Raw genomic sequence first — 20532 nt, forward strand, 5'->3', positions numbered from 1 at the left:
AGCAGGCAAGTGGAAGAGCCACTAGGTCCTCTGACACCCAGGCCTGGGCTCTCCCTACTAGACCAAACTGCTTCTAGTTTCTCAGGGGGTGGGAGAATAATAATAATAATAATGGCATTTATTAAGCGCTTATTATGTGCAAAGCACTGTTCTAAGCGCTGGGGAGTTTACAAGGTGATCAGGTGGTCCCACGGGGGGCTCACAGTCTTAATCCCCATTTTCCAGATGAGGCAACTGAGGCCCAGAGAAGTGGCCTCACTTCTCAAAGTCACTCCTTCTCACTTCTCACTGACCACTGGCATCCACGCTCACCTTCGGCTCCTCCTGCCTGCCATCTGCGCTCTCTTCCCGCCCGGCAGCCCTTTCCTGTCCCCTCCTCTCCTCGGCCTCTTGACCGTCCTCGGGAGCGATGAGACTGGCATCCTAGGGGGAAGCCCACTCTGGGAGCCCCTTCTAGACTGTGAGCCCGCTGCTGGGGAGGGACCGTCTCTAGATGTTGCCGACTTGGACTTCCCAAGCGCTTAGTACAGTGCTTGGCACACAGTAAGCGCTCAATAAATACGACTGAATGAAGGAATGGGAGCCAGACTCTTCAAACCAGCAGAGGGCAGTGGAGGGGCTCGAGTTGCTGCGCCAGCCGCTTCATTCATTCAAACGTATTTATTGAGCGCTTACTCATTCATTCATTCATCCAATCGTATTTATTGAGCGCTTACTGTGTGCCGAGCACTGGACTAAGCGCTTGGGAAGGACAAGTTGCAAGCCCGCTGTTGGGTTGGGCCCGTCTCTATATGTTACCAACTTGTGCTTCCCAAGCGCTTAGTACAGTGCTCGGCAATCAATCAATCGTATTTATTGAGCGCTTACTGTGTGCAGAGCACTAAGCGCTTGGGAAGTACAAGTTGGCAACATATAGAGACAGTCCCTACCCAACAGTGGGCTCACAGTCTAGAAGGGGGAGACAGAGAACAAAACCAGACATATTAACAAAATAAAATAAATAGAATAGATATGTACAAGTAAAATAAATAGAGTAATAAATATGTACAAACATATATACATATATACAGGTGCTGTGGGGAAGGGAAGGAGACAGTACTCGGCAGACAGTAAGCGCTCAAGAAATACGATTGAATGAATGAATGAATAAATAAATAAATACGACTGAATGAATGAATGAACATATAGAGACCCAACAACGGGGCTCACAGTCTAGGAGGGGGAGCCTGACACAACAAAACATGTGGGCAGGTGTCAGGTCGATAGAATAAAGAAAAATAAAGCCAGATGCACATTATTAACAAAATAACTAGACTGGTAAATATGTACAATGTAAAATAAGTAGAGTAATAAATCTGTAGAAACATATCTGCAGGTGCTGTGGGGAGGGGAAGCGGGTAGGGCGGGGAGTTGTGCTCAAGCTGAAAATTTGGGGCCACTACTCATTCATTCAATCGTATTTATTGAGCGATTACTGTGTGCCGAGCGCTGTACTAAGCGCTTGGGAAGGACAAGTTGGCAACATATAGAGACGGTCCCTACCCATTCATTCAATCGTATTTATTGAGCACTTACTGTGTGCCGAGCACTGTACTAAGCGCTTGGGAAGGACAAGTTGGCAACTTATAGAGACTGTCCCTACCCAACAACAACTAGGCTCCCTACCGTGGCTGGCTGATCGATCGATCAATCAGTCATTCAATGGCATTTATTGAGCACTTACTATGGGCAGAATACCGTATGAAGCGCTTGGGAGAGGACAATACAACAGAATTAGCAATTGTGTTTATTCCTTCCCTTCCCCACAGCACCTGTATATATGTATATATGTTTGTACATATTTATTACTCTATTTATTTATTTATTTATTTATTTATTTTACTTGTACATATCTATTCTATTTATTTTATTTTGTTAATATGTTTGGTTTTATTCTCTGTCTCCCCCTTTTAGACTGTGAGCCCACTGTTGGGTAGGGACCGTCTCTATATATTGCCAACTTGTACTTCCCAAGCGCTTAGTACAGTGCTCTGCACACAGTAAGCGCTCAATAAATATGATTGATTGATTGATTGATTGATTACCTTTTTTTCTAACGGTACTTGTTAAGCACGTACAGTGTGTCTGGCACTGTACTAAGCGCCGGGGTAGATACAAGTTAATCAGGTTGGACCACAGTTCCTGTCCCACACAGGGCTCGCAGCCTTAATCCCCAATTTACAGATGAGGTGACTGAGGGACGGAGAAGTTGGGACTCGCCCAAAGTCACAAAGCAGGCAAGTGGTGGAGTCGGAATTAGAACCCAGGTCCTCTGACTCCCCACTAGGCCGGGCTGCTTGCTGAGTGCAGAGGCTTGGGACAGTCCTTCCCAAGCGCTTAGCACAGTGCTCTGCACACAGTAAGCGCTCAATAAATACGACTGAATGAATGGGAGAGTCCAATACAACAGAGTTGGCAGATCCGTTCCCCCGCCCACAAGAGCTGACGGTCTGGAGGCTGACTTCTGGGGCTGCAGCTTCCGGGCTGCTCTAGCCTCACGCTCCCTCCTCCCGCCTGAAAATAATAATGATGGTATTTGTTAAGCGCTCACTATGTGCCAAACGCTGTTCAAAACCAGGGTCGGGAGTGCGTGGCTCAGTGGCAAGAGCCCGGGCTTTGGAGTCAGAGGCCGGGGGTTCAAATCCCGGCTCTGCCGCTGGTCAGCTGGGTGCCTTTGGGCAAGTCACTTCACTTCTCTGGGCCTCAGTTCCCTCATCTGGAAAATGGGGATGAAGACTGTGAGGCCCTCGTGGGGCAACCTTGCAGCGCTCAGAACAGTGCTTTGCACAGAGTAGGCGCTTAACAAATACCAACATTATTATTATTATTCCCCCCTTTTAGACTGTGAGCCCACTGTTGGGTAGGGACTGTCTCTATATGTTGCCAACTTGTACTTCCCAAGTGCTTAGTACAGTGCTCTGCACACAGTAAGCGCTCAATAAATACGATTGATTGATTTATTATTATTATTATTATTATTATTATTATTATTATTATTATTACTGCAAAGCTGGGGAGTCCTGGGGAACTCAAGCCTGCCGGCCTGGAGGTCCCATGGGGCGTTCTCACGGTGGTGGCGATAGTTATCCTACTAGTAACGTGGCTCAGTGGAAAGAGTCAGAGGTCGTGGGTTCAAATCCCGGCTCCGCCACTTGTCAGCTGGGTGACTGTGGGCAAGTCACTTCACTTCTGTGAGCCCCAAGGGGGACAACCTGATCACCTTGTATCCCCGCCCAGCGCTTAGAACAGTGCTTTGCACATAGTAAGCACTTAACAAATGCCATCATCATTATTATTAGTAGTAGTAACTGCATCTATCGGGTAGCCGCTTGGCCCAGGGCGCAAACTGTACTAGTCTTCACAGCCCAGGGTTCCAGTGGGGGGTAGCCTGGACCTTTTTGCCTGTTTTAATAATAATGATGGTATTTGTTAAGCTATGTGCAAAGCACTGTTCTAAGCGCTGGGGGTCCAACTTGTACTTCCCAAGCGCTTAGTACAGTGCTCTGCACACAGTAAGCGCTCAATAAATACGATTGATTGATTGATTGATTGGGGGGATACAAGGTGATCAGGTTGTCCCACGGGGGACTCACAGTCTTATTCCCCATTTTACAGATGAGGGTACTGAGGCCCAGAGAAGCGAAGTGACTTGCCCAAAGTCACACAGCTGACAATTTACGGAGCGGGGATTTGAACCCGGGATCTCCGACTCCAAAGCCCGGGCTCTTTCCCCTGAGCCACGCTGCTTCTTCACACTTGTCTGCTGTGTGACCTTGGGCAAGCCACTTCACTTTTCTGGGCCTCAGTTACCTCATCTCTAAAATGGGGATTAAGAGTGTGAGCCCCATGTGGCACAGGGACTGTGTCCCACCTGATTACCTAGTATCGACACCAGTGCTTGGAGCAGTGCTTGGCACATAGTAAGCGCTTAACAAGCACCATTATTAGTAGTAGTAGTATTACTAGACGCCGGGGCGTATGAAATATTTACCCCAAAACACTGCTGATAAAGGACCTGAGATTGCTGGGTCACCGCAGGCCCCCTGACCAACAATGATGGTGTTCATCAAGAGCTTATTATGTGTTGAGCACCGGGGTAGAGACGAGGTAACCAGGTCGGGCACAGTCTCTGTCCCACACGGGGCTCGCAGTCCAAGCCGGGGGGAGAACAGGTATCTTGGCCCCATTTTCTAGGGGAGAAAACTGAGGCCCAGAACAGCTCGTTGACTTGCCAAGGTTTTCTAGCAGGCAAGTGGCGGAGCCAGGACTTGAACCCGAGTCTGCTGACTGCCAGGGCCCTCTGCTTGCTCTCCTCTGCCACGCTGCTACCTCCCAGGTAGACCCCCGGCCACCCCGGGGAGGCAACTTTAGGGACCAAGGTGGCTGGGGTGATAGCTTCTGGAAAAAGCCCTCGGGAACGGGCCGGGCCCCCCGTTTTGGCACCGGCGGGGCTCTCTCGCCTCTCAGACCCGCGTGGGCAGAAGCGGGGCTCCCCGCCGAGGAGGGATCGGCACCCACGGTCTCCCGCCCCTCACCTCGGCCACGTGTTCCGGGCCCCCGAACTGGTCAATCAGCTCATCCAAGGTGTTGAGCGGCAGGTCCCGGCCCAGTTCTTTCACTCTGGTCAGCAGGTCCTGCTTCATCTTCTCCACCGACTCCAGCGGGTCTCTCTGGGAGCAGTGGAAGTGGGAAAAGGCTGCGAGGGGGAGGAGACGCGACAGCGGTCAGAGTGGGCTGGGTCAGAGGAAGGGGGTGCTGCCTGTTGGAGGGAAATGCCACCTCCTCCAGGAGGCCTTCCCTGACTAGTCCTCCGCCTCCTCTCCCCCCAACCCCCGTCTCCCCGGTTAGACCACCCGGGCATTCACGGGCCCACCTGCTCATCTACTTGTCGTGAACTGCTCTAGGCTGTGGCGCCCGCTCTAACCGCTCATCTCTCCACGTGACCTACGGTGGCCCAAGCTATTTCTGTCTGCTCTTCTTCCCCATTAGATGGTGAGACTCACAGTCGGCCCCCAGGCCAGCGCTCTGCGGAAGGCAGGGGCAGAGGATGGGCCCAGCACCTCCGCCATCCCTAATCAATTCAGTGAGGCAAACTATGGCCAGGGCAATTCAACAGACAAAAACATCGGGGGAAACCAAACCGAGCAAGGGGAGGCTGTGGGGTCGTCCCCGACGGCCAAAGCCAATGACGTTCTGTACTCCGAACCCCCCCTCAGACCTGTGCTGGCCTCAGTCGCCCAGGGCTGGATAACTGGGCCAGCTCGCGGGGGCGTCCCCATCCGACTCCCCAAGGGGTGGGCCGGGAGCTCGGTCTCGGCCCGTCGCCCGCTGGCCGCGAGTCGAGGATTCCCCGGATCGGCCAACCTGGCATCGTTAGCGTTTATCGAGAGCCGACAAATAATAATTAATAACTCTGGTATCTGGTAAGCGCTTACTATGTACCAGGCACCGTGCTAAGCGCTGGGGTGGATCCGAGCAAATCGGTCTGGACCAAGCCCTTGTCCCACATGGGGCTCACATTCGCAATCCCCACGTTGCAGTTGCGGCCCAGAGAAGTGAAGTGACTTGCCCAGGGTCACACAGCGGACTAGTGGCGAAGCCGGGACTAGAGCCCGTGACCTTCTGACTCCGAGGCCTGTGCTCTATCCACTAGGCCATGCTGCTTCTTGGCTACTGGGCGGAGCGCCGTACTGGGCGTCCATTGGGCACCTACTGTGATTATGATGCTGTCCTAGGAGGGGCTTGGGGACATACGAGGGGAGTCCAAGGCCCAACTGCTGCCCCGCGGGCGCTTATCATCTGCCCGAGGACATCTCCCACCACTCCTCTGGGTCAGGCTCAGCCGATCCCGCCTCTCTCTAGCCTCACAGCCCGACCCATAGCTATCTATCAATCAATCAAGCCATCAACGAATGGCATTTCTTGAGCGCCTGTGTGCAGAGCACTGGACCAAGCGCTTGGGAGAGGACAATACCACTGAGCGGGTCAGTGCGATCCCTGCCCCCAAGGAGCTTCCAGTCTACGGGGGAGGCAGGCGTTAAATTATAGATAGGGGAAACGGCAGAGTACAAGGACACGTACCCCAGTGCCACGGGCGCCGCAGAGGGAAGGATGGGTAGGGAAAAGGAGGGCTCGGTCGGGGAAGGGCTCTCAGAGGTGACATGATTGATCGGAGGAGGGTTTTGCTCAGGGGGTCGTGTGAACCCGTGTCGAGCTGGACGCACACTCCATCCGGGGCGGGCTCTGCCTTGAGTGGAGGGAGAGGGGCTGATGAACCCTAGAATCCTCTGCCCCTCGCTGGCTGGGCCCCCATCCCCCAGCCCGCATCCCCGTGACGCTACCTCGGTCGTCGGCGGAGATGTGGGTCTGATCGACAAAGACCACGTCGTCGTCAATGAGGGACTCCGGGGAGGAGTTGAAGTCACTTTCCAGGCCCATGTCAGAATCGGTGCTGCTATCGTCACTGATCTTGATCACTGTTGAGAACTCGTAAACGGTCTTTGGCATCTTGCTGCCCCGGCCCCTCGGCTTCCCTGCAGGGAAGGGAAAGGTGTCACCGGGAGCAGCCCCATCCAGCCGCACCGTCCAGTAAGCCCGGGTTCAGACAGAGAAGAAACACATCACAAGAGAGCTGGGGGAAGGGGAGGAGGCGGGGACGGAAACCCCCAAACAGAGGACAGGTCAGAGCGACACGCTTTCCCGGGGAGAGACGACAGAAAGAAGGCTTGGCCCTACATTTCGAGGTGGAGGGGGCGGGGGGCAGGGGCCCAGCTCCTGAAGTCTCTACGTGCCCCCCTGTGCCCAGCTCTCCTGTGGGACCTGGAACATCCTTAGCCACCTCTTTCCAGAGAGGGTCACCCGAGACGGCCCGCTCGCCACACTCCGTCCCACATCCCGATCCCCAGGATTTTGGGGGAAGGACTGGGGTGGTTCACTCTCCAGCCAGATCTCCCGGGCTGCCCGGGTCCTGCTGGTAATCCAAGCATTGGGGCCCAGGCTAACGGGCCCTGAGTGCAAATTATACAGCTAGGGGCACGAAAGGGGGCTTCCACCTGGAGCTGAAACTGAGGCTTGGTTGGGGGTGGCGGGGGAGGGAGGAGAGGGGAACTGACTGCTATTTCCTTCCCCAGGAGGAGAAGGAAGAGGAAGAAGAGGAGGAGGAGGAGGAGGAAGGGAACCTGTTGTGCAGCGGGAGCCTCCTCTCCTCTCTGCACGCGGCAGGGCTTACGTCCCAAGCAGGCCCAGGGCCTCCAGAAGGAAGCTATCACCTGCCTTGAGGAAAGGAAAGCCGGGAAGACAGAAGGGCCATGCACAACTGCTCGGGCGTTACGTGTAAATTTATTTTGGGGGGAGGCCGAGGAAGGGGATGAAGGGAGCGGAACGGGGAGGGAGGGAGGAAGGGAGGGGAAAAAAATCATGAAGCTCAGTCACTGGCTACATCTCTGGGATGAACACTCGAGGATGGAATTGGAAAATGAAGATGGGCCACAAGAAGCAAACAGGAAAGAATGGCGGAAGCTGCAGTTGTTCAGGCAGGGATTCAGAAGGGACCCACTCTAATAAGGGGTGGTGGCGGCGGCAGCGGGGAGGGGGGAGGGCACAAGGCAGGAGGGGGGGAAATTGGGGGGGGGGTCTTACGTTTTCTTTTAATGCCAGTTCCTTTGTGCCTCTTTCTTTTGGTTGAAGGAAAGTGCTTCTGAATTAGTGATAGAAAGACGCCTCTGAAAGTAAGATGCAAAATTTATTCTCGCTACCAGGATGATAAGGTACACTTTCTCAGGAGAAGGTTGACAGGTTTTATATTGAGAGACAAAAGTGGAGGGGAAGGGGGAGGTTAGTGGGCCCGAACCATCCTACGTTAGTACAGCCGGTGCGGAAGGAATTGGATCGACTCGGGGGCTGAAGGAGCGCTTGCCCTCCCTTCAGGCATCAACTAAACGGGCAGCGACGAAAACCAAGAAGGGTCTGCTAAGCGACAGCCCCTCTGGAGACTCAGCCGGCCAGCCAGCCAGCCAGCAAGCCAGAAGCCCAGGGTTTAAGCTCCGGGCTCTGAGAAGGGGCACCGGCTGAACCCTACGGGGAAACCAGGATGCGCCTGGATCCCCTGTCTCCTCTGCTGGAGCCTTGCACCTGGCTTAAAATCTGGGGCCCATCCTGGGTGGAGCACCAGGAATGTGGGGTGCAGGCCTAGCCCGTCCCCTCTGCTCCAAACTTGGGGAAAGGAGTGTGTGTGAGTCGGGGGCGGGAGGGAGAGACCAGACGCGTGCCACGCACGAGAGGGGCTGGAGCACTCTGGGTGAGGACAGGACGCTCTTGCTGACCCGTGGAGCCGGCTCAGGGGCCGGGTGCGACACCCTTCCCAAAGCAGGGGGTGGGGGGGGGTTGGCGGCTGGGCACAGAGTGAGGGGAGGAAGGGGCTTTAATATTCTCCCAAGGGGTTGGGCACTGAGCTTTCCCAGTAAAATGATGAATGGTAAATGACAAATCCCTGCTGCTTCAGTGGATGGTGGGGCAGATTCCTCTCAGGCTGCCAGCTTGCGGGTTGTCTCCTGAGACGTTGGGCCTCCCATCTGAGGGGCTGCCCTAAGGGTCTCTTCAATTGAGCCCCGAAAGATTAGGAGATCGGGGCGGGGGTGGTTGGGGAGAGAGGGGTGACGGACACATGGAACACACATCACAGACTCAGGTGGGGACGGAAAACTCAGAAAGGTGAAAGGGAGACGAACACGCTTGTGGGCTTGGACGGCAAACAAAAGAGCAAAACGCTTGGAGGCTGCCCCCTCCCAGGAAGCGGGGGGTGGGGGAGGGAGGCCCCGATGACCTGACGATGCGACGATGGCGGGTGGGACGGATGTGAGAGAGCAGTGGGCGAGAGGGATGGATGGGAGGCCCGCCAGGACCGGAGATGGAGGGATCCCCTGTGGGGGAGGAGGGGGAGGAGGGGAGATGCTACGGCCGGGGGCGGAGGGCACTGGGAGAAGGAGATGGACAAAACGTCTTTTTTTTTTTTTCTTTTTACCTTATCCTGGTTCGGGGCTTTGATTTTTCCCATCACTGACCTCATCTGCGCCTCACAATATCCACGAGAGACCGGGAGAGGCAGGGGATGAGGACCCGGAGGGGTTCCCGGACTCGCCTGCCGTTTCCCAGCAGGCCAGGGACATGGGAAAGGACTAGAGCCCAGATCCCCCAATTCCCAGAAGCACGTTCTTGCCGCCGGACTGCCCCCCCGGGGAACCGGGGCTCCAATCTCTGGCCCTTGGTGGATCTTGGCCTACACCAGCCTGCCTAACTCTGGGTCGCAACGACGTGGGCGAGGGGAGGGGAGGGTGGAGGAGCCATCTTTCTCCCTTCAAGCAAACAAGAGCTCTCCCCTGGAAATCCAGTTGGCTTTCTTTGTTTCCGTATGCACGCTTCTGTCCCCTCCCTCCTCGCTCCAGTTGACAAGTAAATAAACTCGAAGGGTGCCTTACTTAAGAATTAGGCACAGTGAGCAGTCTTTAACTGTGGCCAACGGACACTGCTCAATGATAGATGTGATAGCATCTATCCCCCTTCTAGACTGTGAGCCCACTGTTGGGTAGGGACCGTCTCTATACGTTGCCAACTTGTACTTCCCAAGCGCTTAGTACAGTGCTCTGCACACAGTAAGCGCTCAATAAATACGACAATGAATGAATGAAAAGCCCATTCATAAAGCTGGTGGGCTTCGCAAGCCCAGCCGATAACCGCCGCCACCTAAATTTCAGCCGCAACTTTCATCGAACGCCTCCTCGCACGTGCACACCTAGGCACGTGACGATTCTCCGTCCCCTTCTGCCATCGGGCACTGGCAAGACAGATGCCGCCGAGTCCCCGTGACCCAGCAGCTCCTAAGAGGCAGGCGGGGACGGAAGGGGAGGGACAAGAGAAGCAGCGCATCCCAGTGGATAGAGCACGGGCCGGAGTCAGAAGGACCTGGGTTCTAATCCCGGCTCCGCCACGTGTCTGCCGCATGACCTAGGGCAAGGCACTTAAGTTCTCCGTGCCTCAGTTACCTCATCTGTAAAACAGGGATGGGGATTCCGAGCCCCGTGTGGAACATGGACTGTGTCCAAGTGTACCTCGTATCGACCCCAGCGCTTATAGTAAGCGCTTAATGCCATTTTGAAAAAAAAGAAAGGCTGGGTCGGGTGTGCACGGCCATCTCTGGGGTTATGGGGTCCCAGCTGGGTTTCTGGGCCGTGGCCTAGCCCTACCCACACGGCCAAGGTCCTCGACTGGAGCGGAGGGGCCGGGGTGGGACCGGCTGGCCTGCTGCCGCCCTGTGCCCTGCCGCTCGACTCCCCGAGTTCCGACGTGAGGGCCGGAGGGCTGGGATGGAACGGGCTGCCCTCGCTCCCGCCCATCTGCCGAACCTCTAGGCCCATCTTGGCCAAACTGGGACCACAGCCCCCTGTGGGACCCCACACGCAGCTGGATGCCCAGCGTGCTGGGGCGCCGGGCTTCGGCCTGGCCAAGTACAGCTCCCCGACATTGGGTCCCAACCCGGAGCGGCCCCATCCCCCGGGCCCCGCTTCCCCTCCACGGTGTGCGGGGGTGAGGGCGTCTCACTCACTCGGCCGCGGAGACAAAGCAGTTCAAGTGCCCGTCGTTCTCATCCAAGACCTCGCGGGTGCGAGCCTCCCCCGTGGACTGCAGGCCGATGACAATGCACTGAGAGGGAAGGAGGGGAAGCCCCCAATCAGGGGTCAGTAAAGGAGCCGCACCGGCAGGATACGCCAGTTGGTACAGGCTCTTTGTCCCTCGGAGGCTCCCGTCCCCTCCCCTGGGCCCCCGCTTGCAGCCAGGACCACCGAACGGACCGATCAGTCCCAAAGCGTACCCCAGTAAGGCCCGGTTTCTCCTCACCGGGGTTTGGGGCCCGCTCATCCCCTGAGATCTTCCTACTGCTTTCTCCCAATTCCCATCTCTTCCTTCCTCCGCCCTGCCACCTGCCACCGCCCATCCCGCCCGTCTCGTGATCTCGACGCTGCCATCCTGAGCCTTCTTCCCCCTTCCCACCGGGGCCGGCCTCTGAGTAAAACCGCCAACCCTTGGGGACCTCGTCTCTGACCCTCCTTCCCTCGGGTGGTGGGATGCGCCTATCCCCGGGGCCGCCGGCGGAGCCCAGGCGAGGCCCCCCTCCACCCGCCGCGCCCCACCTTGTCCCTGGCCAGCTCCTCCTTAGCCAGCTCCACCAGACGGCGCACTTTGGCGGCAATGCAGAGGTACTTGAAGAAGCGCTGGTGGGCCGACCAAAACTGACCCCACAGGGACTTCCGGGACTCCAGGCCGATACAATCGGCTGCCTTCTGAAACACGAAAAACGCCTCCTCCCACTGCAACGGCACAAAGGGCGGGGGGAGAGAAAGGGCCGGCGAGGTGAACGCCAAGGGAGCCGCCCGAGACCCAGAAGAGGTGGGCGATTCCTCTGGCGCCGGACTCCCACGGAGACTAGCCTCCGACCAGACGGAGCCACCCTACAGTCAGTCATTCAGCCCAGTCGATCCTTGAGCCACCAGCGCCTGCCCCTCATTAGAGAAGCAGCATGGCTCAGTGGAAAGAGCGCAGGCTTTGGAGTCAGAGGTCATGGGTTCAAATCCCAACTCCGCCACTTGTCAGCTGTGTGACTTTGGGCAAGTCACTCAACTTCTCTGGGCCTCCGTTACCTCAACTGGAAAATGGGGATTAAGACTGTGAGCTCCACGTGGGACGACCTGATCACCTTGTATCCGCCCCCCCCCAGCTCTTGCACATAGTAAGCGCTTAATAAATGCTATTATTATTATTATTCCCCACCCTCCTAGGCGTGGGTCTGGAAGGTGTCCTAAGAAAGAGACACCAGTGCTGGCAGACTTCAATCACTGGCCTGCTGGGGGAAGAAAGGGACAGCTGATTCCTTCCTGCAAACGACAGCTGGGGCATAGTGGGGGAAAGCGGATAGAGCTCCATAGAGGACAGGACGGTCGTTCGGGCTTGGAGCGCTGTGTCGGGCGATCCTCGAGCCACCGCCGCTCTCCGGCGGGCCAACCTGAATTACTTCAGGATCGGGGCCCGACTGCCCCTGCCCCCCCAGCCCGGGGCCAGGGTCCCCTGTCGCAGAGAAGGAGGAGCTCTCCGGCCCTCTCGAAGAATGGGAGGGGCGGCACGGCCCAGCGGAAAGGGCGTGAAGCCTGGGGGTCAGGAGACCCGGGTCCCGGGCCCAGCTCCGTCGCCGTTCTGCCGTGTGATTTCCTTGGGCCTCAGTTTCCCCACCTGCAGAACGCCCCTCCCCTTCTTCAGTGGGACGGTGGGAGGGCAGAACAAGATCACTGATGCGGAAGCACTCGGGGAAAAAATCCAAGCGCTCTACAGATGACAGGGGAGTCACCGAGCCCAAGGGCCCAAACGAGAACCGTCACCGAACAAGACTCCCCCGGCTGCCTCCCCTGCTCCTTCTGGGGTGGGGGCCGAGGCCAAGGCCGCACAGGACCTGTCTGGGGGGGGGGTGCCATTCCCTCACCAGCTTGGCCGCTCGGTTGTAGACGCGCTCATAGTGGGGATCGAGGGGGATCTCCTCGATCCGGAAGGTGACTCCAGAGAAGCTGAGCTGCCGAGCGATGTACATGCCGCTCACTTTCATATCCATCGCCACAATCTCCATGGCCCCGACGCCCCTGAAGTAAAGGAGAGGAAGGGAGAGGCCCCCACCGTGCCACGTCACCACCGAGGCTGGCCGTCTGAGGGGCAGAGACTTGAATCCAATGCCTGGCCTGGAATTAAGCCTGTTGCCCTCCCCCTGGCCTCCCTCTCCCTCCCCCCGTGACAAACACACATTCAGCCCCAAGACAGATCAGCTGGGACTGGCACGGCTCAACTCTGGACCTGAACTTTCCTATTTCCTCCAGCCGAATAGATTCACAATTGACAGCAGCAGGGGCTCGGCCCCACGGTCCGCCCGGTGCCGGGACGCCCTGAGAGAACCGGGTGACGGCGGCCCTCATCCCCAAGATTAGGGATGGGCCATTCAACCCCCCCCGACTTTCTCCCTGGCGACCCATTACAGACCGCTTGTCCACGAATCTCTCCAAGCCCCTCTAGAACATGAACTTCTTGCTATTTTCAATTGCGGCTTTCCATGCCCTTACTCCCTTCACCCCAGTCAACGGGTGAAGACAGGTTTCTTCGGGTCTGTTTTGAACCTGCCCTCTTTGAGCTCCAAGGCAGTCCCCCCCACCCCCCCCACCCCCCGGTGCTGTGGGATTCGGTGCTTGTCCTGCCCGGCGCCCGGTTCCCGGTTCCGTACACCTCACTCCCTTCTCCGGCCCGGACCCTCGTGCACAAGCTTCTCCGTCCCCCTGTTCCAGCAGGTCTTTCCTAAGTTGCTCTGCCCAGAACTACACGTGCGGGTCCAGGGAGGGGTGGGCCTTCATTTGACAGAGGAGCCAAACTGTACCTTTAGGTTGGCTTTCTGAACAACGACCTGTCCGACGGGATGGCTCCCACGAGAAGGGAACAGACGGAACAGGAGACTCCCCCCTGATGACGCTAGACTCCCACCCACTCCCCAGAGGCGGTCAGAGATGTGGATAACCCCTCATGGGCCATGACCCGTGTGCCTCCCCAGGCTCCCATCCCAGAGGCCTCCTTCCAAATACTGCCCCTGCCATAGATCGTTCAGCTGGGGCTGGGAGGGGAGCGGAGCCGAGCCCCTGTCTTTCCTCCTCCAAAGGGTCCACTTCCCCTCTCGTTAGTGCCCACGCACCCACGTTTGATAAGCTAGGCAACTGGGAACTTCCCTGGAACAACATGGGGAGTCATCCATCTCTCCCCTCAGCTAAACTCTCCAATAAGCCACTCGGAGCCCCCAGCCGGGCTCCCTGCTCCCGTTCCCCCCAGGGCTCCCGGCTCCTCTCCAGATTTAGAGCCGGCCTGAACCTGGCGGGGGGAGGAGGCCGAGCGCATGGGCTCAGGATTTGAGTCGGCGGAGGTGGGGATGGAGGGAGGGGAGAGGCCGCAGGCGGGTCCGCGCTCGGATCCCGCGTGACCGGAACGGTCTACTCCTATATCCGGAGGCTCGGGCCGGGACTGGGGGAGCCACGAATGCAGGCCTAATGCGGGCACTGTCCTGTTCCCCGCCCCCAGCCGTGGGGAGGGGGGAGAGGAGACGACGGTGGGGCAGCGGGCTACTTACCTCTTCTCAATGGCGTGGAGAAACTCTTCAAAGGCCCTGAAGGGGGTACCTTCTCCCCAGATCCCCAGGCGGCTCATGTAGATCATGTTTTTTGGCTCGGAGGCACCTGTTGGGTCACAAAGCGTCAGCGCTGTGTTCTTCCCACCCCGAGAGCCGGGCTCCTCGCAAACTCGCCGGGAGCCTCCTGCCCAACTGGCCCCAGAGTATGCGGCCAGTCGAGATGGCTGGAGAACCTGGTACAGATTTAAGAGGAAAATACCAATCCCTGCTGCTGGGAGATCTCTGGGATCCGAGGTTGCCGGGGGAGTGGGGGGAGAGGGGAAGGCTTCCACGATGTTGCCCCGGGTTTAACTTTCTCAACCTGGCATTTCCACTGCCGAGGACTAGGGAAATTGGCAAGAAGAGATCAGGGAAAAGGGGTGGCTGACGGGGGCCCAAGTCTCCTAGGGGTGAACACCCTGCAGCAATCGCCTATATGGCAGGCTGCCTGCCCCCCGCCTGCCTTTGCTATGCCATATGTGACTGCACAGTAGTTGAGATACTATTTATCAGTCGCTGTGTGCAGAACACTATACTAAGCCCTGGGAAAAAATATTGGGGCGGGGGTGGTGGTGAAATCAGACCCAGACCCTGGCCCTCAAGGGGCATAGCTTAACCACCTGGGTCAGTCACACAGATCCCCTGGCCCACAACGACACCGGGGATGCTCAGAGGAATCAGGTGACAGTGCCCCCGCTTCCCCCGCCCCCAATGGACTCCCAACCTCCTGGTTAGGGCCGGGCCGCCTGACACCCCTAACTTGCCCCCTAATGATCCGTTATGGACCACTCATCCACAAATCTATCCAAAGCCTTCTGACCCCTGCTGATATTTTCTGTTGCATGATTTCCCATGGGAACAGATTCCATCCTTTTACAGCCCCTGGAGTGAAGTAAGAGTTTCCTTCGGTTTGTTCCGAGCTCCAATGGGCGCCCCTGGACCCCCGCCCCACCGCCCTGGGGCTCCAATCTTCCTTTCACTGACAATGCTTGCAGTCGGGCCCTCATCTCAGTCCGACTTAGATGGGCGGCACGAAGCCACAAAACTAACCAGAGAGACATGTCACTGCGATTCCCCTCGACAGTGCTGAGCCACTTCCCTGGTCGGTCTCCCACCCGCCTCTGCTGTGCCTTACCAGCTCCCCTGCACCTCCTCTCCCTCCAGGGCCCACCCCCTCACCTAGCCCACTGTCCTCCCCCATCCTATCTCCCTTGACGCTTCACTGCTTCACGCCCCCACCCAAAGCCCCCCCTTACCTGTGGCACTGGCGTATACAACCCTTGCTAGCGGCAGCTTGTTCTGAAGGTCCAATACTGCTTTCCCCATTTTGGTGGAGCTGGCGTTTTTGGCTTTGTGGCATTCGTCAAACACAATCTGGGCAGGCGAGTCAAGGAAGAGAACCCACTCGGCAAAAGACGCTGGCCCGCGATGGGCTGGGGGAGGCCCGCCTTCCGGGCCAGTCGAGTTTGGCTCGACCCCAGCCCAGGAGGCGGCTCTCAGCAGAGGTGTCTGACATGCAGGAGCAATCAGAGGGGACAGGGCTTGGCTCAAGCGAGACTTCATAAAGTCTGGGACTTTCTGTTCAGGATGGAATAGGCGGAGCCGATTGGGTGTCCCAGGCCCACGTGAAACGCGGCTCAGTACTCTCCCGCCGTGACTCGCTCCGTGAGATGCCCTTTGAAACAGTCACTCCCCCTGCTTCACCTCCTTCCCCTTTGCAGTCTCTGGGGTGGGCGGGCGAGCAGACGGATGAGTGGGTCGAACCAACCTTAGACCGGGGACAGTAAAACAGCAGCCCAGGCTCAGGGCCCAATCGGACCTGCTAAACCCGAGGCTAGCTGAGTCGGGCGCTGTCGTTCGGCACGGACCAAGGCAGCCCCAGGAACCAACGTTTCCAGAGGCCCCTTCGCCACCGCAACGGTGGCCGTCGGACGGCAGGCCGACCGATTCTGCGTTAGGTCAACTAGCGCAGCTTACACACTAGGCTGCACTACACACTATGAGAAGCAGCATGGCTCAGTGACAAGAGCCCGGGCTTGGGAGTCAGAGGTCATGGGTTCGAATCCTGGCTCCGCCAATTGTCAGCTTTGTGACTTTGGGCAAGTCACTTCACTTCTCTGGGCCTCAGTTACCTCATCTGGAAAATGGGGATTAAGACTGTGAGCCCCCCATGGGTCAACCTGATCACCTTGTAGCCTCCTCAGTGCTTAGAACAGTGCTTTGCACATAGTAAGTGCTTTATAAATGCCATCATCATTATTAAGTCACAACTTCTCTGCGCCTCAGTTCCTTCATCTGTAAAATGGGGACGAAGACTGTGAGCCCCCATGTGGGACAACCTGATCACCTTGTATCCTCTCCAGTGCGCAGAACAGTGCTTGGCACATAGTAAGCACTTAACAAATGCCATTATTATTATTATTATTATTATTAGACTGGAAACTCCTGAATAGCGGGGATCGCGTCTCCCAGCTCATTCAAACGTATTTATTGAGTGCTTACTGTGTGCAGAGCACTGTACTAAGCTCTACTGAAATGTCCTCTCCCAACCTCTTAGTACCGTGCCCTGCACACAGTAAGTGCTAGACAACTACCGTGGACTGACTAGAGACCAAACAGTGCATACAATTTCCTTTACCTCTTGCACGTGGGCAGCTCTGGCCCGGCCCAGGAAAGGTGATCGCTGTCCTCCTGAAAAACCACCTCCTCCTCCTCCTCTGGGACCTTTCCCCTGACTAGGACTAGGACAGGTTCACTCTTACTTTTACTACCATACTTGGCCTTGCTTCATCTCTCATCTCCCCACCTTCTAGCCCTCTTACTTGCCATTTCAGTACTCCCCTGTCGCCTAGGCACTTGGGCCCTCACTCTTCCCCCTACCGCCCCGTAGCACTTATCATCATTATCATCGTCATCATCATCATCATCAGAACAAGAAGTGTAATACTAATGGAGGCATTTGTTCAGCGCTTACCGGGTGTCAAGCACTGTACTGAGCACTGCATCAGACGGCCAGGTCGTCAGGTCAGTCAGAGTTCCTGTCCCACATTGGGCTCCCAGGCTCAGTAATGCTTCTTTCTCCTATCTGCAATCTCTTTCAGGGACAGTCCTCCCCTGCTAGATCGCAAACTCCTCAAGATCAGCCATCGTGTCTATTCGCTCTATTGTATTTTCCCAAGCGCTTAGAACACTGCTCGGCACGCAGTAGGTGCTCAATAAATGCCAATGATGGTGATTGTTGTGGATGACGATGATGACGATGACAGACCATTTAAGTTCGCTGGGCTGCCCCCTTAAGATTGTAAACTCCTTGACAGGCAGGGATCATGTCTTTCACTTCTAGTGCGTATTTCCAGGGCCTAACAGAGCACCGGACCCAGTAGATGCCCAGGACAGGGTTCTGCACCCAGCAGAGGGATTTCTCTCTTCTCTCTCGCTCTCCTCTCCAGGGTAGGGCTTGACTCTATTAGCCCTTCATAGGATTTCCCCCGTGACTTATTAGGCAGAGCCCGGGGAGCAGGAAGGCAGGGCAATTTTGCTAGGCTCACTCTGGGGACAAGCCATTTTAAAGATGGGACGACCGCGGTGAGCAAGTGGTTCCGTCCCCACTGGCCGACGTGGACCTTCAACGCTTTTGAGGCTCACTGTCTGAAAGGGCCCCGGTTCTAGAGCCCCCGACGGCGGAGCCGGGCAAATGATATGGAATACGGAGTACGGCTCGGTCAGGGCTCTTCGAGACTGACCCAATCAGCCTTCTCCTTTCTCCCCAGGGACACCACGCCCCTTCTCCAGCCAAGGATACAACTCCGTCAAAGTTCTCCCCGCACCAGTCCAGGATCTGCTTGATTCGGGTCCTGTGCTGCCCGCCTGCTTGGCTTTCACCAATCAGAGCCGAGTACGTGGCAAACAGGACGCCTTCTGAGGTAGCTGTGTCACCGTACTTGATCTGCGGAGAGAAAGGGACAGGGTTGAAAGGTCAAATCACCGTGCGCTTTTCACTCTTCGCTCTCGCACAATTCTGTCCTAGCCCCGAACTGTCTAGCTAGACCGTAAGCTTGTTGTGGGCATGGAATATATCTGTTACATTGTTCTCGCCCAAGTGCTTAGTACAATACTCTGAATACAGTAAGCGCTCAATACAGTTGATCGACTAGCTCAACGGTCCAGTCTTTGCAGTTAGGACGGACCATCTGTCACCCCTACCTTTCCCCTCTAAAGTACCTCACTTCACTGTCATCGGATCATCAGCAGAGCCATCCGTGCTTATTCACCGGCCCCGAACTCCGTCCCCAAGGAGGCAGCCGCACGGGGATGCTCGGAAGACCTGTGTGAAGGTGGCCCTCCTGAACCCCCGCCCTTCTGGTTGGGGACAGATCATCCTAAACACCAACCTTTTCCCCTCTACGGCCCCAGCTTTCTCTCCAGTGGCCCAATAGGGCCTGGCCATCCGCGATTATCCAAACCCCTCTGGGATCTGCTGCTCTCTTTGGTCACGCTACTTCCTTTGGAAAGTAATTCCATCTGCTCGAGGCCCCGCCCCTGAGCTCTGGATGATCATATCTTTCTTTTGCCCGGTTTTGCAACTGCCCCCCGATCCATCTCCCACGGACGTCCCCTCGCCCTGGTGCTGTGGGATTTGGGCCAAAACAAGTCCGTGTTTGCCCTGTCCCACCTCCTTCACGATTCTGTAAACTTCAATCCCGTCCCCTCTCAAGCCTGCGTCTCCCAGATTGCAGGGCTCCTGGAGCCCATCGCATGGGAATCCAGCCTAGGCCTCGAGCCCCACTGTGCTGAACGGCCATGGGGCACCCCCCACCCCCACCCCAGGATTGGCTGGTGCGTGCGTGCGTGGATGTGTACATGTATGTGGCGGTGCTGATGGTTGTGTGGAGGGTAATCATTAGGGCTGTTAGATTGCTGTGAGGTTGGTTCTGGGCAGAGGCCACCCACATCCTCTCAATCCCTCAGGAGGAAGAGCAAAGATCATTTTCTCTTCTTCTCCTAAAGGAGACAGTGAGCTTGCTGGGTTCTTGCGCTCCAGGATGGGAGCGGGTGCTCTAATCACCACCCGGGGGTTTCCCAGGGCCCAGTTCCAGGCGAGTGCTATTGGTTCAAAGGTGGCCAGCCAGCCACTGCTCTCTTCTTTATGTCACTCTCACCTTGTTTAAAGCGTGAACTGGAATGTTTGGGGCCTCGATGTCCTTCAGATCTCTCTCTGCATCATACTTGAGGTCATTGGAGACGCTGAACCTGGGGGTGGCAGGCAAGCATGGCATTGTGACCTCCCCAGTCCCGAAGCTCCTCGGGCCTGGGAATGGCAAATGCGGAACAGCTCTTTCCAGATTCCCCCCCCGGCCTTCACAACTCTCTGTCTCTCTCTTGCCTCTTCCTGGGGGCCGGCAGGAGTTGGTCTGGCCCTGGTTTGGTGCTGTGCCCCAACGCAGACACTGAGAGGAATGACTACTTCAAGACCATCTAGGGTCCCTTACAATCCCCTGGGGGAATGAGACACAGGCACTGAAACCCCAACAGATGAATGGATCAAAGCACGAGAGTCTGGGGACGTAAGGGACAGAACTCTAAATGAGAAAGAAAAGCTCAGAGTATGACAGAAAAGCGAGTGGAACAGGGCACCCGTGGAGGCTGGGGTGGCTGGAGTGTCTACGGCAAAGGGGGGCCTGAGGAGGGTTCTGAATGAGGGACCCCCCCAATTATGCTGGAGGAAGGCCTTCCCTTCTAGACTGTGAGTCCACTGTTGGGTAGGGACCGTCTCTATATGTTGCCAACTTGTACTTCCCAAGTGCTTAGTACAGTGCTCTGCACACAGTAAGCGCTCAATAAATACGACTGAATGAATGACAGGCCAGGCGGTAGTATTCCCAGCAAGGGTAGGGAGAGCACCCAGGGCCCAGCTCTCGTAAGCACAAAAGCAGGCACTCTGGTGATCTTGCCCATCCCTCCCCGTTGAGGCTAGGGAGTTCCACTTACCACAGAGACTTCTTTCTCCCCTTCAGGAAGTTCTCAAAGATGATCCCGGCCACCGTCCTGCCTTTCCCGACCCCAGCGCCGTCCCCGATGAGGAATCCGGCCCGCTGCCCGCTGGGTAACAGGACTTCATGTTGCTGCCAAGACCAGAAGCAGGGTGAGCTGGGGTAGGATCGGTGACCCCCGGCCCCCAACCTCCTTCTGCCTCAACCGGTCTAGCCCAACCCCCTCCAGCTGCCATTTAAGCCTGAGGGGCTTGGGGCAGGCCTGGTCTA

At 56.8% G+C, this 20532-nt stretch overlaps 1 protein-coding gene across 2 annotated transcripts in view; it reads right to left on the minus strand.

The window, feature by feature from the left end:
• Window positions 1–20532, minus strand: part of SBNO2 (strawberry notch homolog 2) — a 141543-nt gene that overhangs the window by 10458 nt on the left and 110553 nt on the right. For both annotated transcript variants that reach the window (XM_038772442.1, XM_038772443.1), the window contains 11 exons: window positions 20261–20394; window positions 19432–19522; window positions 18075–18218; window positions 15529–15646; window positions 14234–14339; window positions 12563–12716; window positions 11223–11399; window positions 10637–10734; window positions 7678–7760; window positions 6381–6572; window positions 4575–4735 (listed from right to left, as the gene is read on the minus strand). In XM_038772442.1, coding sequence (XP_038628370.1) covers window positions 4575–4735; window positions 6381–6572; window positions 7678–7760; window positions 10637–10734; window positions 11223–11399; window positions 12563–12716; window positions 14234–14339; window positions 15529–15646; window positions 18075–18218; window positions 19432–19522; window positions 20261–20394 — 1458 coding nt within the window. The remainder of the gene's footprint in view (window positions 1–4574; window positions 4736–6380; window positions 6573–7677; window positions 7761–10636; window positions 10735–11222; window positions 11400–12562; window positions 12717–14233; window positions 14340–15528; window positions 15647–18074; window positions 18219–19431; window positions 19523–20260; window positions 20395–20532) is intronic.

This window comes from Tachyglossus aculeatus, chromosome X1 (assembly GCF_015852505.1).
Source record: "Tachyglossus aculeatus isolate mTacAcu1 chromosome X1, mTacAcu1.pri, whole genome shotgun sequence".
In the NCBI taxonomy this organism is placed as follows: Eukaryota; Metazoa; Chordata; class Mammalia; order Monotremata; family Tachyglossidae; genus Tachyglossus; species Tachyglossus aculeatus.